The 24,914-nt window shown below is 39.7% G+C and overlaps 1 protein-coding gene across 4 annotated transcripts in view; it reads left to right on the plus strand.

The window, feature by feature from the left end:
* The window catches only part of DMD (dystrophin), a 1,990,869-nt gene that overhangs the window by 741,144 nt on the left and 1,224,811 nt on the right, over positions 1–24,914 (plus strand). For 3 of the 4 annotated variants that reach the window (XM_053655812.1, XM_037127036.2, XM_053655810.1), the window contains exons 28-30: positions 1,015–1,149; positions 3,070–3,219; positions 24,124–24,285. In XM_053655812.1, the coding sequence (XP_053511787.1) occupies positions 1,015–1,149; positions 3,070–3,219; positions 24,124–24,285 (447 nt within the window). Of the gene's footprint in view, positions 1–1,014; positions 1,150–3,069; positions 3,220–23,879; positions 24,030–24,123; positions 24,286–24,914 lie in introns of those variants that run through there. The other variant, XM_053655811.1, reaches the window with a different exon arrangement.

The raw sequence follows: 24,914 nt of genomic DNA on the forward strand, positions 1-24,914 counted from the left end.
TCTCTTGCACTTAAACTTGTCAGAATTCTCATATATATATATATATATATATATACATCAGTCATCATGGCATAAAAACCTCATTGTAATCCTGTCTTACATTCTCCTGATTATTGAGTTCGAATGTATTTTCATATGTTTATTGGATACACATTTCTTTTTTTCTTTGAAATACTACTTCAGACTTTCCTTCCCCATCCCAGTATCAGGAAAATACTCTTTTATATATTCTGGTAGCAATCTTAAAGTTTTGCTTTTTAGTGTACAAGTCCTTTTGTATGTCAGTCAATTTTTTTCAATATATTTCACAAGCCATTTAAAAATAGCCGTACCTTTGATATAGGTCATAGTCATATTTATGATAATAGACCACAAGGAAATAATTTGAAATATGAGAAAAAAATCCGTACACATAATGATGTTGACCACAAATTTATAAGAGCAAACAAAATAAAAATGATATAACTATTCAGTAAATATTAAAGAAACAAAAATATGTATAGCCACTTTAACCTTAGATTTTTCTTAAAAATGTCTTCTTAGGATTACAGAAAAATTATATGGTGTAATATTTAGTGAAAAAGGCACGATAGTTACATCCATACTTTAATTTTAACTATCAAATTTATATATGCTAGAGTTTAAAGGAGGTCACAGAAAATTGGTGGTAGTTGACGTGTTGGGATGTTAGGTTTATAGATGCATTTTTAGTTACAAATTTATTTTTCTGTTTCCCAGACTTTAATGTTGATGAATTATTTCTTTATTTAACAAAGTAAATCACTGAACCTTGAATTTATTCATGTAATAAGATATTTTCTTAATGATTTGTAATTACGGACATATTAAGTGATCAAAATGACTAGTTGCATTTTCAATGATACACTGCGAAGGAAAGGTGAGCAATGTAAAAGGAATCTTATATTTTTAGAGGTTTTAAAAATGGAAATGCCAAAGTCTCCTTGTCACTTTTCTATTGCAATATTTGATCTGGGATCTTCCTTTTCTTCTTAGGAAGTTTGGGCTTGTTGGCATGAGTTGCTGTCCTACTTGGAGAAGGCAAACAAGTGGCTAAATGAGGTAGAATTCAAGCTGAAAACCACTGAAACCATCCCTGCTGGAACCGAGGAAATCTCCGAGGTGCTAGAAGTACGTTGTAAATTCATCTAATGATGATGATTTATATGCAGTATTGCAAGATGTCAAGGTCCCAATAATAAGTTCATAGAAAGCAGCACACAAACTACCTGCTATGGCTCCCTCCTCCCCGACTGGCGCTTTGGATGGAGCCTTTGTTTCCTCTAAAATCCTTCCAATCTCAAGGATTTAAAGAGTTTAAGTAACCTCTATAGAGGATATTTGTCTTCTGCTATATCACTAAGTTCTTTTTTTAAAGATTTTATTTATTTATTTTTAGAGAGAGGGGAAGGGAGGGAGGAAGAGAGGGAGAGAAATATCAATGTGTGGTTGCCTCTTGCATGCCCCCTGCTGGGGACCTGGCCTGCAACCCAGGCATGTGTTCTGACTGGGAATTGAACTAGGGACTCTTTGGTTCCCAAGCCCACGCTCAACCCACTGAGCCACATCAGACAGGGTTATATCACTAAGTTCTATGTTAATAATTTTCTCTGCCTGCTTAAGTCTACTACAGACCTACAAAGACAGTTTGGATGCACAATTTCCCTCTTTTTGGAGGAGGGCTAAAGAGGATAATAATGTAAAATATTATTTCTAGTTTCAAAGCTACATTTACTGCATCAAGACATATTTTAAGTTATTGAAAGTCATAAATTCGTACCTTATAGAATGTGTTGAGGTACTAAATGGGCATGCTTTGATATTAGAAATGTCTTTAATATACTCATATAATTTAATACATTCCAAATTTCAGTATATTTTCAAGTTCTACTTTGAAGGCTTTGAAAAATGAAATGCAAGGAGTTTTCATACATAAATGTTAATTTATGTGAACTTCTGACACGTAATCCTTACTGTTGCATTCATTTTATTGTAGTTTTGCGTACTCCTTTATCCAAAATAAATATGTATTGTGGCATATGCATTGTATGTAGAGCCATATGTGGTCCAGCCCCTGTGTAAATGTGGTAAAATGAAGTATATAAATTTCAAAGTGGGAAGAAAATATAAAATGTTCCTTTAGACAAAATATACTTGGGGTTTCAGAATGTAAGAGTAGAAACCCAGACATCATTGTATCAAACCTCCTTATTTTCACAAGAGAATTATAAAAGTTAAAGAGGTACCCAGGAGCAGTGGGAGGCCCCCATGGACTCTACTTTGGGCTTGTCCTATTTGGAGATGTTCATTGACCAAACATTCCTTGTGAATCAGCAATGCACTGCACCTTCCAAAAAACAGAAGCAAGCTTACAAGGCATTAGTTAAAGGCTGGTGTCCAGAACAAAGGACGCACAATGCAGTTAGCGTCCTATCAAATGATCACATCGAAGGACCTCATTTTCATTTCTGTTGGCTCCCGGTCCAAAAATGGCTGCTTTACCTCTGGATGTGTAAAAACATTTGAAGGGTGAAGGGCAAAGGGTTTCCTTTTAAACAGACTGTGCCTTTTTTTTTTTTAAGTTGGGAAGGAAACCTCTTGAATTTCTACCTACATAATACTGTCAGAATCACGTCATGTTACCATGGGTAGGTGTAAGAGACATTGAGTATTTTACCTTTCCAGGTTTTAGAGTAAGGAGGTGGCTGTGAATCATTTTTAAGTGCCTCATTCCACACTCTTGCCATACGCCCATGAAAATTTACATAGAGCAGCAAAATAGAGGGTGGGGCGAAAGAAGGTTTGAAGTTGTGAGTACAGGAAACACAGAGTTTATTCTTGTATTATTTATTAATTGTTGTATTATTCTCCATCCGAAGAACTGCAAACCCACTTTTGCCCCGCCCTCTATTTTTTTTGAAATAACAGCAATCTTTTATGTTTTATGCTCCCAATTTGATATTGCTTCAGAAGCCACTGAGCATTTTTGTATTAATTCAATGTATTTATAAAAAAAGAAGAAAACGAGTAATTATTGCAACTGTGTTTCAGTCACTTGACAATTTGATGCAACATTCCGAGGATAACCCGAATCAGATTCGCCTGCTGGCACAGACCCTAACAGATGGCGGAGTCATGGACGAGCTGATCAACGAGGAACTGGAGACCTTTAATTCTCGGTGGAGAGAACTACATGAAGAGGTACGATGATAAGAGTGAAGTGTCTCTTTAAACTTATTTGCATAAACCTCTGGCAAATACTTGTAGGCTTCTCAAATAAAACGAGCAGTATTTAAACATTAGCTGAGCTTCCACATTTCAGAAACTGTCACGTGCTACACATGACTGACATATTTACATGTTTCTTATATCATTTTTGTCTGAAAAAAAAAAACACTTTCAAGTAGGGATTTGATTTGCACAGGAAACTGACACACACCAAATATAGAAACATGATCAACTCCACAAAGGAGTAAATACCCTGGTGTTCAAAATCAGATCTTCTCTGACAGCAAAGTTGTTTTTTCTACCCAGTTAAGCAGTATGTGTAGGTATCACCACGTCTATCTACCTCTCTCTCTCTGTCTCTGTCTGTCTGTCCATCTGTCCACTGTGTTCCCTGTGAATATACACACACAGAGGCACACATGCCTTTGTTATGATCAGATGTTATCTATTAACATACACATGATTCTGTCGGTACCCAAGATACAGGATACAGTTTGTTCTTCCCAAATGATAAAAAAAAAAGAGTTTTTATATTTTTATATTTAAATATTTACACGTGATAGGAATTTTTCAAATTGAAAAGAAAAGAACATACCATACTTCTCCATATCAAACAATGTTTGGCATACACTCTCTTGAATCAAGAGAGGGAGGGAGGGGGAGGGCTGGGGGGGTGGACTGGGATGGGAGTAAAAGACAGAAAACTGTACTTGAACAACAATTAAAAAAAATAAGTAAAAAAATAAAATAATAAAAAGGAGAGTGGATTATTTGTCAAGAAGAAAGAAATAGCTCATAATGAAGTTTGGTTTTATACCCACTTACGAGATGTATCTGCAACATGTGAGACAGTGTCCTAAGGTTTGCTGATAAGTAAGAAAAAGTTTCTGTCTTCCATTACTTATAAATATTGATTGCCTAGACAAAAGCTTCTTGATTTGTTAATGCATTTAGGACATGAATACACATAATATTTTAGAACAAATAATATACTTATAAGAAGCAAAAAGTAACATCAGAACTTATCAGAGCATTAGAGAACACAGAAAAAGTGCACACACCCATGTGGGTTAGCACAGGAAGACTTTGAGAGTAGCTTCCCTAGAGGAGTTTGCTCTTGAATTATTGTAAACATGTTGAAGTGAGAGTAGGACACAGCCAGCTGGGGAAGTGTGGGCAGGCAAGTCCAGGCAGGTGGTCACTACATGTGCAAAAAACTAGAAGTGTGATGGTGGCTCCATATGCACCAATCTGCAAACGTTTTGGGTTTTCTGGAGCATGAAATGCAAATGCAGGCGGGTGGCTAAAGATGAGCCTGCGCAAGTAGGCATGAGCAGGAAGGCTGAGGGGGATCTGTGCCTCACAAATACTATGGTCTGCAACCATGCTGTCAGGGAGCCACTAAAGGGGGTCAAATGTGAGGGGGAGGAGCTCTGACTGGCGTGGCCTGGTGGGCCGAGCACCAATCTGTGAACCAAAGGGTCACCAGTTTGATTTCCAATCAGGGCACATGCCTGAGTAGCAGGCCAAGTCCCCACCAGGGGGCGCATGAGAGACAACCACATACTGATGTTTCTCTCCCTCTTTTTTTCCCTCCCTTCCCCTCTGTCTAAAAACAAATAAGTAAAATATATATTTTTTAATGTGAGGGGGAAGGAGAAGAGGGATGCCATGATGAGATTACATGACCTCTGAGTGCCAGTGGCAAGGGAGTGGTGGAATGAGAGGTAGGGGGATTGCAGGCATTGAGACACAGGAAGTAGTGCTCAGTTGAAGTCAAGGCCATTGATAATAGGTACAGAGAAAATTTGAAAAAATCTCCGAGAGCCTCTAGGTTACTGATTTAGGTGATCAGGTATCTGAAATTTGTTATCAACAAGATTAAGAAACAAGAACAAAAAGCAAGTATGGAGGCAGAAGATCGGGCATCACTTTTTACCCCCCAAAAGAGCCCGAGGTGCCTGGTTAAGTCTGATGCCGACCGAAAACAATCCCTGAGTCAAGGGCTTAAGTGTTGGTGCTGGATTTGGGAGATGACACCGACGAGGACAAGCGAGGCAGGGAGGAGAGTGGGAATGAAAGGTTGGATGGCTGCTGCAGGAGCCATCATTGTGTTAGCACTGGGCTCAGTCCCATTGGGAGCCGTAAGGTAGTCACATAGATCCACGCTATAGAGCATACTGTTAATTGTCCCATGATCTAATGAAAACCGGAGTGCTTATCCATCCATTGTGGTCACTCTTGGTTTGAGGATTGCTCTTGGGTGCATGAAATCCCAGAATATTCTGGGCAGCCTAGAGCAATAAAAATGAGAAATGTGGGTGCTTAAGGGTCAGTGGGAGTGGGGGGGGGAATCTGGCAGTATGTGCAGTGACAGTCCCGAGAGCTTAGGCGAACTCAGAGGTTGTGAGGTCAAAGGACTATGTTGCAGGGCCCCTACTGGGTCTGCTACAATACTTATGGAGCATCCAGGTGGAGCTATCCTGTAATCCACTGCAAGAGAGATCTCCAGCCCTGAAGTTCAGGACTAAGTGATTCAGACTAGTTATACTTATAGGGGGTTGATCCGGCTACATGCCAGTCACAGCTGTAGAGTTCATGAAGTCACCAGAGGGAAACCAAAAGAAAAAGAATCATGGACAGAAGTTAGGGGTTATAGCCCAAATCAGGTTTTACGGAGGGGACACAGTGTGTACAAAGGAGATGAGAAGACGTGGTCGAAGAGGTAGAGGAGATTCCAGTAAAAGCCAGGGCGCTGAGGAAGAGCAGTCATGAAAAAGATGGCAAATATAATAGCAAGGCTGGGTAGAAGGAAGATGAAAGTGGGAGTCCCCTGGAGGGGACCTGGGGGACTGTCTGAAAAAGGTGAAGGGATTAAGTACCAGTTGGTAGGTACAGAACAGGCTCAGAAATGTAAATTACAGCATAGGGAATAGACTCAGTAACACTGCAATAACCATGTATGGGGCAAGGTGGGTACTTGAACCATTAGGGAGACCACCGTGTAAAGTACATAGTTCTCTAGCCACTCTGCTGCACATCTGAAAGCAGTACAGAATAATACTGAATGGAAACTGTAATTGAAAAATGATGTTTTAATTTAAAAAAATTAAAAAGCCAAAAAAAAAAATGGAATTGGGCCAGAAGGACACCACTCATGACCCTGACTAGAGCAGTGCTGACAGAGTTTCCCTGGGAATAGAGAGACTCCGGTGATGGTGCATCACAGAAGACAACAGAGAGAAAGAAGGGAGGAAAGCAAGGGAACACTTTCCTTGCGCAGAGTTGGTGATGCCCGGAAAGAAAAAGAAAGATCCTAGGCAGGGATGGTAGCCAGGGAGGTGTGTGTGCGGGAACCCATTTGTTAATTCAGTGGGGGATGAGTTCGATCATGGTTTGAATTGGAAGGAAGGAATTCCCGAGTAGGCCTTTGCCCAGTCCTCAAGAGAAGTAGGTGGAGGCAGAGCAAAGTAAAGGTGCCAGCAGCGGGCACCCAAACAGTCCTTCATCCTGCCGCTGTCATTGTGGACTAGTCTCCTTATCCAGTCGGTATGGAAAAGAGGGATTCCCAGCAGGCACTTGGCATTTTGTTCTTCTGGCACTGCTATAGAGCTTCAGTGGAGGTAGATATTCCTAGGTGGCAGCTAAACCATAGGTCATTTAAATTTGTATTTTGAAATGGAGTATAGAGTGTGCTTTTATTTGTATTTAAATGTTAGCGTCGGGGGGGGGGGGCATCGTAGTTCAAGCAAAAAAAGTCAAGACACATTGTGAAACTGCCCTTGGAAAAGCTTCAGAAAGACCTCAATTTTGATCATGAGCTGCCTTCAGAGTTTCTCTCTTCTGGAACAGAAGTACATGTGCTTAGGAATAGATCGCTCTCTGACCTGGTCTTGGCACCAGCCTCAGTTACATACACTACTCTTGCAAAACCTTGCCTACCACAAACACTGCCTATGCGTTTATATTTCAAAGGGCTTTGCTGTGGAACCTGGTATTCCCCCCAAATAAATAATAGTTCAACTCAACAATGAACCTTGACCGAACACCTACTCTGCTGTGTCCAAACTGAGTTGTTAAAACTTGGAATCAGAAAAACTTGTACTGAAATAGCCCCTTGTATTAGACACTATCAGACAGGTCACAGAAACTACACAGTAAGCTGCACAGGGAAGGTTTAATATCAACTATTATCTATTTACTGGGGATTATCTTTTATGAGAGAATAGAAGGGAGCTCAAAAGAATACCCTGGGGCTGAGGAATAGTACCTGAGGATAGACCAGACTTGAGAAAGCAAGGAGATCTGCCCAAGGCTAGGATTTAAAACCTGTTGAAAGTTTGCCAGGTTGACCCAACCCAGACCTCCTACATAGTCAGGGGCTAAAGATTATATGAAGGGAATTTGGAGTGAGGTGCTGTCAAAATGCATAGGGAAGTCACCCATGGGGATGGTATTGAATTTGCTGGGAAGCCAGATGGGTTGCCCAGTGGACTTGCTGGGAAGCTGTCTGCAGTAGGTGCTGTTGAACTTGGGCAAACCAGCTGGGGCTTCAGGAAGCTGCCTGTGGACTTGCCACTCATGCTGAACTTGGCTCTGGGACACCCAAAGAACTTGTCAGAAGACACTTGTAGAGGATGCTGCTGAAGTTTATGGGGATAGAGTTTACGGGAACAGACAAGGTGAGCTCCACTGGGCAACCCACAGGCCAAACCAGAGCCACAGGAACAAGAAAGAAGTAAAAACACACTGGAGCCAAGAGACCTTTACCCCACCACCACCCCTGTGTCACTCCAGCACCCTCTACAGGCAAAGTTTAGCGTGCCAACTGGCAAAGAGATTCCAGTATCATCAAGAGATCAATGTTGAAAGACAATAGAATTGATGACTGGCACGCCCCCCTACACCTCATTGGCTTCCTGACCAGGGAAATATTTTCAAGCTCTCATAACCTTATCTGTGATAACAGATTCTACTTCATTGAGTTCTGCTGAGAAAAATAGAAAATACTGCATAGAACATACTTTCTACAGTGCTAGGAACATAGTACATATTCAATAAATGATCAGCATTTTTACTTTTACTAGTCTGTATGCTATAGTTGTGAGTAACTGCCTTCAAAATGCGGCCTCATCAGGAGCATGAATAGACAAGAAAATACATATATTTCAATGTGAAAAACAATGAAATGGACCCACCTCCATTATTTAAGTAAAATGCAGAAGACTAACAGAAGCCTCAAAATTGGAAGTTCTCCATTTCTACTTTAGTGATCAATTAAGCAGAATGCTATATTAACAATAACAAAACTCAAAATAAACTTGAAACCACTATCAGCCCTGGTTGTGCATATAGAAAATATCTAGCCACCTGAGAGTAATTTGGCAAGGAAAATAAAGTGCATTCAGTGCTTTACAGCTTTGATGAAAACCACATCATGTTAGAGATAAGAGCCTTCTCAAATTCTGTTGTGCTTGTCTTTAATAAGCTGACATAACTTTAAAGATTCGCTATTCAGTTAAAACGATGGGCAGTAACAGGGTTTCCCTGTTTCTCAGGGTATAATCTTGATGCTTTGATCAATTCCAAACTACTTAGGTAATAGACACACCTAATAATTTGTTAGCTGAATAAATCGTTTTCATGTTCCCACTGATAATTTAGTTGAAAAGACTAGCATTTTGATACAATATAGATGGAGCCTTTGCATAAATTATCTAAGGGGATGGTGAAATAAAATAATTACAGTAACAGAGGTTTTAAATTGATTTATTTTCAAAAAAATCCATACTGTATGTTAGATAGTCAAACATCCTAAATTTTGTTTTAAGCCATAATTTTCTTGATTTTCTTTGTTGGCTAAAGCAAAATGGTTTTTCCCTTCATAAAGAAAGTGCCCGTTCACTTGAAGGTGGGCCTTGGCCTGTTTTCTTTTCAATTAAATGCCTATGTCAGAGGTTTGTGTGTGTGTTTTTTTTTTAATTGCCTACCTAATGTTTCTTACAGATGCAGTTATGCAGAGCAGAGGTAACATTCAATTGCCTGCTAAATCAATCAAACAGCCAGAGTGTTTATTGCCTATGAATATTTAAAAGAGCTATGCTAGATCCCTTTCCTAATTTCAGCATGTGACTTTGCTTGCAGATAAGTAATAAATTAGTTCCATTCCTTGAAAAGGCATCTTCCACTCTTCATAATCATATGGCACTATATTTTTCTACTTGCGGTAATGATTTGAAAGACGGGTAGCAAACCAGACAATAACTCCAAAATTCATACCAAATCATCTAATTTTTACTACTTACTACAGAGTAAGCAAGCTACAAAAGATGTGTTAGTGGTACAGCAAACTGTATAATAATAGCAATAGAATAGTATGGTTACAAATGCTTGAGCACTGCAGTGTCTGAAATGTATTTTCTCATTTGTTCTTTTTATATATATATATTTTCTTATTGTTCAGTTACAGTTGTCCCACTATTTTCCTGTTGCTCTACTCTGCCCTGCCCACCCCACCCCCCCACAGCCAATCCCCACCATTGTCTGTGCCCATGAGTCTTCTAATTGTATTCTATTCCTTGGCTTGACCCTCCCCCTTCTTCCTCAGTTATCCCCTTCCCCTTTCCTCTCTGATCCCCGTCAGTTTGTTGTTTATTTCCATGTCTCTCGTTCTATTTTGCTCATTTGTAAAACATAATTGATCTTGACTGCTGAGTTTTTTTGGTGCCACCTTAAACCCCGCCCATATATGGGCAAATATTAAAACCTGATGGCTGTGAGTACCTATGGGAAAAAAAAAACACACATATCAGATGTTCCCACCATTCAATTCCTGGCTAAAATTCACCCAAGAGATATGAAAGTATGTGCACAAAGGTGTGAATACGTGAAATACCTGTGGCAGCTTGATTTGCAACAGCCTCACACTGGAAACGACCCAAAATTTCATCAAAGGTGAGTGGGTAAATACACTGTGGAGTGTCCACACACTGGAACAGTCCTGGACCATGACAAAGAATGCATTTTCCCAGCCCATCTGGGAAGAATGCGGGATGCGCAGCAATCCTGCGTTGCCCAGCTACCAGAAAGATTCCGGTGGCACCCAGTAACGGTTACCTAGCAACCCCAGCGGCTGGGACAACAAAGCGCCGAAGCTGAAGCCGCTGGTCGGTCGCCTTGGGGCCAGCGGCACCATGGCGGACAAGAAGAGGCTGTTTCAGCCACAGATCAAGGAGAAGTGGTTGTTCGGGATGGAGCCTCTGGAGCCCGTACCCGAGGGCCCTCATTGTAAGCGCTGGTACAGGACAAAAGACAAGCCACCTGCCAACTATTTGGCAAAGTACAGGAACAGGCGTCTGAAGTGCCCCATAGACAGCCGGCGGTGGATATTTATGAGAGATGGACTGGATGATTTTAGAACCGGCTGCCCACCTGCTGATAATATGATCATTCGTGGCCCTAGGGAGGGCTTTCTTCCCTTGATTGCTCATCGAGTTCCCCAACCTCCCCCCAGAAAGACTCAGAAAAACCTGCCCAAAGGTGCAGAACTGCTTTCCAAGCTCTCACCAGCCCAGCGAGCACGGAAGGCTTTTGTAGAGAAGATCGAAGCCAGCCTGACCCTGCACCCCTTGTATGGTTGTACTATAAAGGAAGATCTACCTTCAGACCTCTTACTAAAGGTATTGGAAGAGCTAGATCCTGACAGGATGCTGGAGGACAAATGGGCTTATTGTGAGATCATGCAGGAGAGAAACAAGGCCTCCACAAAGCTTGGTGAAAACCACCCTGAGGAAGTCAACCCGGAACCTTCTGAACCAAGTCAACCTAGAACCTCCCGGCGAAGTCACCATGGGATGTCCCGAACAAGTCAACCAGGGACCTCCCGGCCAAGTCACCATGGGATGTCCCGAACAAGTCAACCAGGGACCTCCCGGCCAAGTCACCATGGGATGTCCCGAACAAGTCAACCAGGGACCTCCCGGCCAAGTCACCATGGGATGTCCCGAACAAGTCAACCAGGGACCTCCGGGCCAAGTCACCATGGGATGTCCCGAACAAGTCAACCAGGGACCTCCCGGCCAAGTCATCCTGGGACCTCCCGGTTAAGTCATGCTGGCACCACATGGCCAGTTCAACCAAGACCTCCCAGCCAAGTCAACTAGGACTTCCCAGAGAGTCATGCTTAAACAAGTTGTTTCCCAAGGAAAAGAAAAAAAAAAAAAGGCAAGCAGAAAGGGTATATCCTAACCCCCTGATATGCACAGTAATGTACGGAGAGAAGTTTGTGAATTCTGCAGATGGCTTGATACTTTTGGAGACATGGGCATTGATGAAAGTTTCATCATGAAACAGTTTGAAGTTGACTGCACGTGCACACCTACCCACAATGCAGGCAAAATAAGGAAAGTAAGCCAGGTCCCTGTGGAACTATACTACAGCCAAGGGCTAGATGACAATAAAAAGGGAGAATTCATCCTACAGGAAAGGGACTGGGAGAGGAAACTCAGGAAACCACCCGATCCCTATAAACCCAAGCAGGAAAGATAAGGTATGGAGCATGGTATCTGAACCCCAATACCTGGAAAAAGCTAATAAATGACAAACCTTGGATTGATCCCAATGTCTTAAAAGAACAGGAATGTCAACGTTATAGAAGGGATCTTGACCCGGACATTCTTGATGATTTTTATGGACCAATTGCCTTCAAAGATTTCATTGTGAGCAAGGGCTACAGATGCCAGGTAAGACTGAGAAGTTGTTTTTGAGGAAGAAATGGACTTATGATTCTGTTAAGACTCCTGTAGACTGAGTAATAAAACTCTCAAAAGTACCTGATGATACATCTGAAGATGATTAGACAATTTTTATTTACTACTTACTTGGCTATTTTCTCTCTCTCATGTTAACATCCATCAGAATTCACAATGAATGTCTCACGGTGTATGTACAACTTTGATTCTGTGGTATCTGTAAATGTAACACCTAATGCTAATAAAAATTTCTTATTGAGCTTCTGCTTGGGTTCCTCAATATTTTATGTATTTTACCAATTATGAAATCAATATTCACATATAGTCTTCTCACACTTTTATAACATTGTGAATATTGCACTCATATCAATTATTTGTAAAAAGAAATAAATAAATAAAGCCATGACTAAAAGACTTACCAAAAGATCTTGTTATGTCAGCTACAACATGGGATGAATCTCAAAATAATTGTGCAGAATAAAAGAAATTCAGTCTCATTCAATAAGATTACACTGGGTAGTAAATGAATTTAATGTAGCTCAATTATTTAACTGGCTTCGAATTTTTGATTCCTGAAACTAAATTAGAAATAAATGAAATTTGTTAGTTCAGTCAGAAAACTACATAGATTAAACTTTGTTAAAACTTGTATTTTTTCTTTTGATTTTTTTTTATTGCTCAGTTACAGTTGTCCCCATTTTCTCCCATTACTTTCCCCTGCCCTACCCACCCCACACCTCCCACATTCAGTCCTCTCCCCACCTCCGTTGTCTATGTCCATGGGTTCTTTATACAGGTTCCTTGACTTGACCCTTTTATACCCTGTTATTTCCCTCCCCTCCCCTCTGGTCACTGTCAGTTTGTTCATTTCCATGTCTCTGGTTCTATTTTGCTCACTTGCTTGTTTGGTTAATTAGGTTCCACTTACAGATGAGATCATATGCTGTTTGCCTTTCACTGCCTGGCTTATTTCACTGAGCATAATGCTCTCCAGTGCCATCCATGCTGTTGTGAAGGGTAGGAGCACCTTCGTTCTTTCTGCTACATAGAATTCCATTGTGTAAATGTACCACAGCTTTTTGATCCATCTGTTTATTGATGGACATTTGTTTGTATGATAGCTTATGGTATAAGGTCTTTTCCATGCCCGTTTTATAGATGTGGAAAGGGTATTAAAAGGCGCAAAGCTAGTAAGAGGCTATTGAGCATTTAGACCCAATTTTCCTTGTGCTTGAGCTTGGGCACATGACCATTTGGCCACAATACCTGCTATGTCAGTGATCCTTTCTTTATATTAAAATCAAAGGCTGTCTGCCCTGGCCAGTATGGCTAAGTTGGTTGGATGTTGTTCCTGTACACTGGAGGGTTGTGGGTTAAATTCCCGGTTGGGCCACTTACCTAGGTTGCAGGTTCAATACCAGATTGGGCTACATACAGAAGGAAACCAATCAATGTTTCTCTCACACATTGATGTCTCTCTCTCTCTCTCAGTCTTTCCTTCCTCTCTCTCTAAAAGCAATGAAAAAATGTTCTCAGGTGAGGATTAATAAAATAAATAAAATGCCTACATACATATATACATACATACATGAAAAATAAATTGAAGACTGTTTGATAAGAAGTGACTATTACAATTAAACAGTGTCCCAATTTCGATCTTTTGGCATAAGGTTAAAAGTATTACAGATGACTAATGAAAATAAAACATCATAAAGTCTTCAATATTAAAATCATATGTTTCACACATTTCATAGTCCAGAGGCTTCCCCAGTTCTTTTGATTAGTGATCATTTCATCTTTTCTTGTGTTTCTGTCTTTTTCGTAGTCATCTATAAGTTCTTTCATCTGACATTAAATACTTGACAGACTAAAAGAGAAGAGGAAAAGTCTAAAATGGTTAATTCTGTCTCATTGGAGACTGTGATGATAGGTAGCTTGAGGGGCCTATTAATTTTTCCAGGTAATTATGACTTTGAGTTGTTCACTCAGTGGCATGGCCTACCTGAGCATAAAATACTGATTAAAGGAAAATCGTAGAGTAACCCAGGAAAAGAAGAGAGAGCATATTAGTCACGAGCTCAAAATTTCATTAGAAAGCCATTTGTCTAATAAAATAATATACTTATGATTCTGGAAAGCATTATGCTGAATGAAATAAGCCAGGCAGTGAAAGACAAATACCACATGATCTCACCTTTAACAGGAACCTAAACAACAAAGCAAATAAGCAAGCAAAATATAACCAAAGACACTGAAATAGAGAACAGGCTGACAGTGACCAGAGGGGGGAAGGGAGGGAATTTCAGGGGGAAAAAGGGAAGGATTTATAGGAAATAGTATAAGGACACATGGACAAAAACTAAGGAGGGTGGAAATGGGAGGGAGGTGGGGAGCACTTGGGGGGGGTGGGCTGGGGTGGGAGTAAAAGACAGAAAACTCTACTTGAACAACAATGAAATAAATGAATTAAAAAATGTATGCTTATGATTCTGTCGATATGTCTACATCTTAGAAAATCTAAATCTATAATAAAGTTAATAGTAATAACTGCTGTCTATTGAATATATTCTCTATCAGTACTTGTGCTAGAAAATTATAAACAGTATAAAACTTAAGCCTCACATTAATTTTATGAGGTAGGTTTCATGAACACACTTCACAGATGATGCAAGGAGGCTGACTTCCATTGTTGGCGTGAGGTGGTCTAGCTATTCAGAAATGCACTCTGCAGAACAGCAGGATGCTGGGAGGTTTACTCTCTTGTAAGGAAGTGTAAGTAAACCTTTGAAAGTCAGGACCAAAAGAAAGGACAAAACTGAAGCTATAGAAGAAGTAATAGAACTATGAGCAGCGACCCTTGCAGTGCCCTGCAGTTCAAAGCTAATACTAGCAACCCAGATTTTGCAGAAATTAAGCCATTTGATTGAAGGAAAATCTGAACATCAGTCTCAAGCAAACTTGAGGAGCTGAACTAAAATTCTACATATGATGGCCAGGGAATAGGCAATATATCTGCAGAGGGCAGCAGTATAAAACTATGTCCATCTATCCCCTTGCTCTGAGTATAAAAGTAATGGTAAAATAATTATAGTCTTCTAAAAATTTGTAACTATAGGCCTATTTGGGGGATCATCTCTATATGAGTGTATTACCAATAAAGGTCAAGGAATCCCCAAGACAGGAGATTAAGTGAAAGTATATACAAGTTGGTAGCACCCTAGCACTAGTGAAAATACAGTGCAAATTTTGAAAGCAAAATCCCCTTAGCATTCTCACAGATTAAATTTAGTCTAATTTGAACTCGTGATACAGGAATCTCCACAAGCAGAAGAAGACAAGCCGTCATGATGTGAAGGTGTCATGTGCAGCACTTAGCAATTTAGACCAACTCCTCTACCATCTCAGACACTAAAATTGCAGTTAACTAATGTAAAACAAGTAGGGAAAATACTGAAGAAGTGATCCTGAAAATTGAATAAAGAATGAAACACTAAAAGTTCACGAGGGAGATTTGAAGAAGATCAAAGTAAAACTACCAAAATTATCCATCTAAAAATTAAATCAATGGATATGTTTGATGGATATTTAAAGAGTTGAAGAAATCTGAGTTAAGAGAAAATTGAAATATAATGTGCTACCAGAAGCTAAGGAGGAAGGTGAAAAAAGCTGAGTGGGAAGATAAAAGATATCAGGGTAGATTGTGAATGTCTAATTTATGTCTAATGGGAGGTTGTGAAGACAAGAACAAAGAAAATGGTTTGTGATAAATACATGAAGGATACTGAAGAGAAATGTCCAGAGCTAGTTGCAGAATTCAGTTCACCAGGAAGCACGGTATGTAACATGCACAATAAATAAATAGAAACCCGCTCTTAAGACATATCACAGTGAAACTGCAGAATTGCAAAGGCAAAGATAAATCAGCAACCAGAGAGGTAAGACAGATAACCTATGAAGGAAGGAAATTTAGACTGACATTAGAGTTCTTAACTACCACAAATGAATCAGAAGGAAAAAAGGGGGGAAATATATTCAGGCTGTTGAGAAAAACATTGCGATCAGCTTACAATTGAAGACCTAGCAAAATTACTTACTAAGAACAGTAGGAAGATTAGATGCTGCCAGAGAAAGGGAAACTGGGACTTTACCCCAGCAGACCCTTTCTTAAAAAAAAAAAAAAAAAAGGAAGTCATTCCAAAAAGAAAGAAGGTCTGCGATGCTCTGCCTGATAAGAACAGATCTGCTACCATGGTTGGTGTGGCTCAGTGGATTGAGTGCCGGCATGCGAACCACAGCATCACTGGTTCCATTCCCGGTCAGGGCACATGCCTAGGCTGCAGGCCCCGTCCCCAGTAGGAGTCACTGGAGAGGCAACCACACATTGATGTTTCTCTCCCTCTCTTTCTCCCTTCCTTCCCTTCTGTTTCAAAATAAAATAAATAAAATCTTTTTAAAAAAGAACAGATCCAAGAAAGATGATTCTCTCAGCCCTGTGAGGATCCAGCAAGAAGGAGGCCATTTGCAAATCAGACACCAAATCTGTGCACACCTTGATCTTGGGCTTTTCAGCCTCCAAAACCGTGAGAAGTAAATGCATTGTATCAGCCACTTACTATTTGGTCTTTTGTTATGGCATCCCAAGCTCATTCAGAGAGGCTGAAGAATATAAGATGTTTTTTTACCGAAATTTGACAAAAGTCATGGAAGAGGGAAAGTCCCATGACAATTTTACCCACAAACATATAAGGAAAAATTCCAGAGGCAAATTTTGCCAAACTGGATCCAGTTGTATGCAGCACAATTTTTAAGCTTGAACACTGTCTTTTCTTCTACACCCACTCCTTTTGCTATTCTATGGAGTGTCGTTCCTGTAAGTATCCTTTCCATGCTAATGATTCTCAAAATATTAGTACTATTTCTAGTACAGACCAGAGGAAGAGTCCATATTGCAATGCTAAACCTGGATCTGTTCAGTAATTTAAAAAGAAAACCTGAGAGCCCCCGATGCCCAGCAGATAGTAAGTAAACAAACAAGCAATATTTATTACATAATTGGATAAAAACAAAGGTTCGTGCAAGATGCTAAGAAGTCAAAGCGCACCCTTTACACAGTTACCCTTACCATTCCATAGGATTTCTACCATTCTTGCCCCCTCCCCATCCACAGCAGAGACACCTGGGACCAATCACTTTGTCCTCCACAGTCCCATCTCAGGCATCAAAATTCTCTTTTCCTCCTTCCCCCTGCCAAAAACCAAATGCAATCAAACAATAACACGCTCATAGAAGAAGAAGCAAACAAAATTTCTTGCATTCCTACTTCTGGATCCCACAGCTATTGGAAGAAAGGGTTTTCTTTTTTATGGTCTTATGCTCTTGCTGTGTTGTGAATTAACTGTCTCTGAACTATTTCTTTATGTAAGTAAACTTTTTTGGTAATCTCTGCGTATATCTTTTTAATTTGTGGAGTATGTGACTGAGAAGGGAGCAGCAGTCAGTGTAGGATGGGAAGTTTTGGACAGAAGCTCTCTTCTGGCACTCTTTAACTTAAATGATGTAGTTTTTTTTTTTTTCCCTTTCTTTCTTTGGCTAAAAAACAAACAAAACAAAAACGTTTTATCCTTGCATTCTACTTGATTTTTTTCTAGTTTGGTGGCAGTCTTCCTGTAATTGAGAGTATGTTTATAGTTTAATGCTTCAATATATTATGTGCTTAAATAAGTATTTGCTGTTGGCTAGAAAGCTTTACTGTAAGGGAACTATATCTTTATAATAAATTTTTCATATCCTGGCTGGTGGGGCTCAGTGGATTGAGTGCTGGCCTGGGAACCAAAGGGTTGCCAGTTTTATTCCTAGCCAGAGCACGTGCCTGAGTTGCAGGCTAGTTCCCCAATTGTGGGTGCGTGTGAGGCAACCATACACTGATATCTCCCTGTCTTTATGCCTCCCTTCCCTTTTTCCTCCCTTTCCCTCTGCCTATAAATATGTAAATAAATGAATCTTTAAAAGAAGTTTAAAAAAATAATTCTCTCAGAAAGTCCTATTTTAATAGTAAAAGTAACCACATTCCTAATGAGCTCACCTATCACCACTTCAATGAAATAAAAATTACTAAAATTACTAAATACAGTTACAATGTACAGTTCTGTTAATGAATGATGATCTGTGAAAAGTTATTGGGATAATTTACTTAAATGTTTCTCTGGTTTTAAGCCTGTATTGTATTTTAAATACATTTATGATGCCCCCCCCAAAACTGGAATTTATTTATAAAAAGTTGTGTATTTATTCTTACATGTTGAAGCGTCATTCACTTTTAAAGTACTCTCATATGAAGCAATGTGCCTACTGAGACTTTTTTCCACTTCTCAAAAATTTTTGAACTCATCACTTTTGACGTCTTTTCATGCTTCTGCCATATTGTGTTTCACCTCTTCCACACTGGCAAAACATTTCTCTTCGAGGACTTTTTTTCATCCAGGGACATGGAAAAAAAAACTTGCTGGGGGTGAGATCAGTGAATAGGGAGGGTGAGGCACAGGGTCATGCCATTTTTGGTCAGGAACTGGTGAAAACTGAGCCTCGTGTGGGCAGATGTGCTCCTAAATCACCCTTTGTGAAATGGGCAAATGCTCTGAAAGAGTCTTCAGAAAAATTCACTAATGCTGAACACAGCCTCTCACAACAACGCCAGCTGGTGCACTGAAGCAGATGGGTTCCTAGAATAGTCACCTAGTGGGGGAAGTCTGTACTACATGAGGCCCACCTTCCAGAAGGTAATTATGGATTTTTTTGGCTCCCCCCTTTGTATTTGCGTTCAAATTTCCAGTTTTTATTTCACATGCAAAATATATTGTCCCAAAACAAATAAAAATATTCTTTCACAGTTTCTTAGGAATGCCGCATTCTGACTTACATGTTTGTAATATTGAGGTACATGAGTTAATAATTTATTTAAAATATAAGATTATGATAGACAATTCACTGTGAAGACAACTTTCCATTGCCAACAAAAATCATTAAATTTTAATTTTATATTGCAGAGTACTTGAAGAAGTGATGTTTTTTCATGTATATTGATTTTTTAACTTAATTTTCTATCAGTTTTTTTTTCAAAAACCAAGTTTAAATTTTTGTCATTATGTGTTTTCTTGGTAACTATCACTAGGATTGCATTTTCTACATTGAAATTTTATTGTTGGTTTCCAGTCTTTTAATGTCTTTCTAATTCTCCTCACATTCACTGTTGCTGTCTAGCTGTATGATTCCTCTTATTACTGAGCAGATTAGCTAAATGCATGAAATAACACTTTAAAGCAACAGTTGATCGGTGCTCTGGGACAACAACAAAGTTTTAATTATGGTTCAGGATTTCTTACTAACTTCATTCGGCGAGGGCACAGGTCAAGTGGGCAGAGTCCCAGAAAATCCACAGGCCTAGCATCTCATCAGAGTCTGTCTAATAAGGTGCTTAGAAATAGAAGGCAGCTTATGCCATCAGTAATTCAAAAGAATTCTGCACACTTAGATTGACAATTGGGTCTTTTCACTGGCTGAGATAATCAAAAAATCTGTGTAAACCAGTCTCTTTTGTTGACCGCCAGGCCAAGCAAAGAGCCAACCCACCTGAGGTCAACTCTGCCATCATCTCTTAGGCCATTGCATTCCTTTCAACCCATAGAAATCTCATGGATGGAAAAGTGAGATTTCTAAAACTAATTCTGAGGCTAGATCAGTTCTTCAACATTTGGCCATATTATATCCTATTCAATTGTATTAAAATTCTACAGATGTGCACAAAAAGAGAGACTGTTTTTGCCTTTAGCCAGATAAAAGACCAAATTTAAACAGTGTCTGAGTAGCCCATTTCTGCATACTGTGATTGGAAGGTCTCTCCAGCCACCTGTCACAAGGGTGAAATTTTATTATGAAACATCCATTTCTCTGGAGAAACTCTCGGTAGGCTGTAGGCATTTTCTTCTACAATACAGAGAGCTCTGATTATAGCCGTGAGCAGTGTTATCTGAGTTAGTATGTGATGTAACTTCTAGTTGAAGTTTTGACGGAAAAAAATAGAAAACTATATTTGGTTTAGAGTACAGGGCAATGCCTTGGTCACTGATTTGGGTAGAATATTTTAATAGAATAGTTTGTTCCAAATAATGTTCCATCTTATTCTGATGCCTCTAATACTTTTTAAAAAAATCCGGGATGGTCTGTTGTATATCTCTGAGTAGTGGTGATCTTTTTCATTCCCCTGCCTATTTCTTGTGTGCTTATTTTTTGTCTTTGACTACTTCAGCCCTTCTTTGTTTTCTCATTAAAAAGCCTTGTTATACTATTCATCCAGTCATAAAACGATTGGCCTTTATTCTGGGAATTGGTGTCAAGGAATGAAAAAGACAGCTACAGTCTCTGTCCTCATCAGAACTTACAGGCTGAAAGAGAGAAAGACAGGTGATGGAAAATTGCAGTACAGTGTGATAGGTGCTAAGGCAGAAACACAAGGTGCATGAGAGCACATAGGGTGTGAGGGACAGCCACCCAGAGGGGGAGATGTCCACATTTCCAAGGTAAGCCTCAAAGGATAAATGTATATGAGCTAAGATAAGGAAATTGGGGGTGGGATTGTTCTAGGAAAGTGGAACCATGTGTTTAAATAAAGGCCAACTCTCAAGAGGGCTGTAATATGTACTAAGAAATGAAAAATAAAATTTCTGTAGAGCTAGTGCAAGGAGTAGGAGATTCCAGCAGGGACTCTGAAGGGACTTGAAAGCCATATTAAGGGTATGGCTTTTATACTAAAGAAAAAAAACATCTAGAAGATTTTCAGCAGAGAGCCATAATTTCCTTTTAGAAGGAACACACCGTAGCTGTTTTGCAGATGGGCAGTGAGAGTGTGGGACGCTGGTCAAGAGGCGTATCATATTTGAGGCAAGATATGGTGATGACTTTAACCAGAGTAAAGACAGTGGGGAGAGGCAGAAAGGAAGGATGCAAGAAGTATTAGGAGATAGAAGAAAGAATTGGTGACTTATTGACTGATTAAATGGAAAATGGTGACAGATAGGATAGAGGACAAGAAGTATCTAGAATTATGGCTACTAGAGGCAACGATTAATTATAAATCACTGAAATAGGCAAATGCAGGGAAAGGCAAAGCCAAGCTGGGAAAATGGAAAATAAATCAGAAGGGGACACAATGGGACCGTGTTTGGATGAGTTGCAAACTTTTGGTGGCTGTGGGACATCCAAGTGGAGAAGTCAAGCAGGGTGATCTATGTGAACGTTTGGAGGTCAAGGGGGAAATCTGGCCTGGAGATGCAGAGTTGAGAGTTGTCAGCTTATCAGGTGTCATTGAAACTAAGGGTGTGGGTAGAATGCCAAGATGGGAAAACCTAGGACAACATGCTAGGCTTTATAGGACAAATATAAACACTGGGAATGCCCTCTGCGCTCTGGCAGCATCACGAGACTTCAGCTCCTTCTGCCCTTGGCCCAGATGCCTTTATCCTAATTCATACTTGAGTAACACTGTGTTTCATGTAGGCTTTATTTAAAAAAAAATAATGATATCGCCAACATCTCTTAAGAGCCAGCATTTCTATTCTTTATGTCACTTCTAACATTTTTTATTGAGGTAGCATTGGTTTATAGCATTATATAAGTTTCAGGTGTGCAGCATTATAATTGGACATCTATATATACTACAATTTGCTCACCACCAACAGTCTAGTTTCTAACTGTGACCATACAATTAACCCCCCTTTACCCACTTCACTCTTTCCCCTCTCATCACCACCAATCTGTGGTCTGCCTCTGAGTTTTGGTGTTGTTTTGTTTATCTATTTGTCTGTTTCAGTTTTTGTTTTTTATGCCCCACATATCATTGAAATCATAAGGTATTTTTCATTTTTCGTGTGACTTGTTTCACATGCCATAATACCATGTGTTGCAAATAGTGGGACTTTATAGTTTTTGTGGCTGAGGATATATAACCACATCTTTATCCATTCATTTATCAGTGGACACATATATTGTTTCCATATTTTGGCAATGGTAAATAATGCTGCACTGAACATAAGTATACATCTGTCTTTGAGTTGGTGTTTTTATAGTCTTCAGGTACATACCCAGAAATGGAATTTCTGGATCATGTGGTAGTTGTGGTTTTTTAATAGAGGGCTCCCCATCCTGCTTTCCATCGTGTCTGTACAATGTGCACTCCCACCAGCTGTGTACGAGGGCTCCCTTTTCTCCACATCCTCACCAGCACTGTTTTTGATCTTTTCAGATAATTGCCATTCTAACAGGTGTGGTTTGGGTTTGCATTTCCCCATAATGAGTGATATTGAACACCTTTTCATGTGCCTGTTGGCCATCTGTATGTCTTCTTTGGAAAAAACTATCTATTCAGATTTCCTGCTCATTTTTTAATTATTTCTTTTTTGTTGTTGTCATTGAGATGTAGGAGTTCTTTATAGACAGGGTCTGGCACAAATAATGCCCTTTTATTACAAAATCATAAGCATGGCATTCTGAAACATAACAGTATCACACACAAGCATGCCATAGGACATTTCAGGTGACATGTTCTACACCCATATTATTAGCCTACCAACCACACTCAAGCAGGCCCTACTTCCACCAGACCGTATATTTTTGGATATTAACTCCTTACCAGATGTATGATTTGCATGAGTCTTTTCTCAGCTGGTAGGTTGCCTTTTCATTCTTTTGGTGTTTTCCTTTGCTGTGCAGAAGCTTTTTAATTAGTTGTAGTCCCATATGTTTATTTTTCTTTCATTTCCCTTGTTGTTGGAGTTGAATCCACAGAACCTCGCTAAGATTGATAACAAGGGGCTTACTCCCTGTTTTCTCCTTAAGTACTTTATGGTGTCGGGCTTTTAATCCATTTTGAGTAAATGTTTGCATGTGGTCTAATAGTCTTTATGGAACATAAAAAGCAGGATCATTTTTCAAACCCCAGTCGTGGTCTGTGGAAAGAATAGTTCCTTTGTATCATGAGACTGTATAATGACTATATATTTTATATACAAAATCATGACTATGTATTTTATAATAAGAAGCAATACGTGATAGAATGCATGATTTAAGGAATTCCTCAACAGTTGCCTGTCCCTCTCCTTACTCTCATGACTACTTTTCTTTTTTGAGACTTTATTTATTTATTTTTAGAGGGAAAGGGAAGGAAAGAAAGAGAGAAATATCAATGTGTGGTTGCCCCTTGTGCATCCCCTGCTGGGAACTGGCCTGCAACCCAGGCATGTGCCCTGACTGGGAATCGAACCACGATCCTCTGGTTCACGGGCCCACGCTCAATCCACTGAGCTACACTAGCCAGGGCTCATGACTACTTTTAAAAAGGTGAACATATCCTTGAAGGGAGACTCTGATCTGTTCAGCATGCTATTTATAATTGAAAAATGTTAAATTATTCTAGTCATACTTATAGTAACAATCAAGATTAATTGCAGCTATATTAGGATTACTTATTATTTGTTCTACTTCAGCAGTAACACAAATCCAATTGTACGAGCAATTTCCATAATCCAACTTGTGGGAAAAAAAGTAGGGGGAAAACCCGCTGCAAAACCAGTTGAAATAGTATGCAGAATAAATCCTGAACCAGGTGGTTATGTAACATTCCCTTTTTGCAAAGGAGCCGATTCAGAACAGATTGTATATGGGTCTCACTGGTGGAAGTGGATTATGTATCTTGAATTGGATTGTGATGACGATGACCCTATTCTAAGTAAACCAAATCTCTTCAACTACATAATGAGATCAGGAGGAACATTCAGCCTGAGAACGACAGATTGCAATGACTGAGATGATTTCACTAATGTTTTTTTTCCAGCCTCCATGTGCATAATCCTGGGCTTTCGTCCTGAAAGGATTCCTGATGCTGTAGCTCTGTGTGCTGTCCCCTTTTTCCTTGTTCTGTATTCGTAGTTTTAGAAGGAGAGCTGAATGAGTGGCAGGAAGCTGCGAAATCTGTCTTACAAAAAGGTGATGGTGGAAGAATCTATATTTACTTGGCAGCACGACCACAGGAAAATAACGAGGAAACATTGAACCGATTCATCCTTCTTCCCCTCTTTAGGCCGTGAGAAGGCAAAAGTTGCTGGAACAGAGTATCCAGTCTGCCCAGGAGATCGAAAAATCCTTGCACTCCATTCAGGAGTCCCTCTCCTCTATCGACAAGCAGTTGACAGCCTATATCACCGACAAAGTGGATGCGTCTCAAATGCCTCAGGAAGCCCAGGCAAGTTGACGGGGAGCGCTCTTCTGTTCTTTGGGTCTCTATCTTCGGAACAGGTTACTGCTGAATGTTGAGCTTAAATTGTCTTCAGTTAGCTGTGCAGAGGGTTACTTGTGGAGTGATTTCACTATGTGGAAGAAAGGGAGAAAAGGAGCTCTAGATCAGCACTCAGATTTGGTTTTGAAAGTTAGTAGAGGAATTTGACAGAGAGCCGCCTAAAAGACAGGGGCACCATCACCCCAAAGGGTTCTCTTTTCCCATATTTTCAAACTAGTATGCTTAAGACATGGAAAACCAGGGGAATTCAAATGGTAAAGAAAATATTTCTGATGATCCTATTCAAAATGCAGCATCACACATTTTTACCATCAACTCATCTTCGTTATAGCAGAATCACAACTGATATGTGATCTCCACATTGTTCTACGTTTAATGAGTTGCAAGTAATTAACAAGAACTTAAGAGATGCACATTTGCATTTTATTACTAATCATACTATATTTACTCACACTCACACACATTCAGCTTCATTCAATTGAATTATGAAACATGTTTAAAAGTTTTGCTGCAGTGAGAGTTAAAGCAGTAATGAAAGTAAATCTATGCCGACGGTATACTAAGTAAATATAGCC

Source organism: Artibeus jamaicensis, unplaced genomic scaffold (genome assembly GCF_021234435.1).
Source record: "Artibeus jamaicensis isolate MK-2021 breed Jamaican fruit bat unplaced genomic scaffold, CSHL_Jam_final scaffold_1283, whole genome shotgun sequence".
Lineage (NCBI taxonomy): Eukaryota > Metazoa > Chordata > Mammalia > Chiroptera > Phyllostomidae > Artibeus > Artibeus jamaicensis.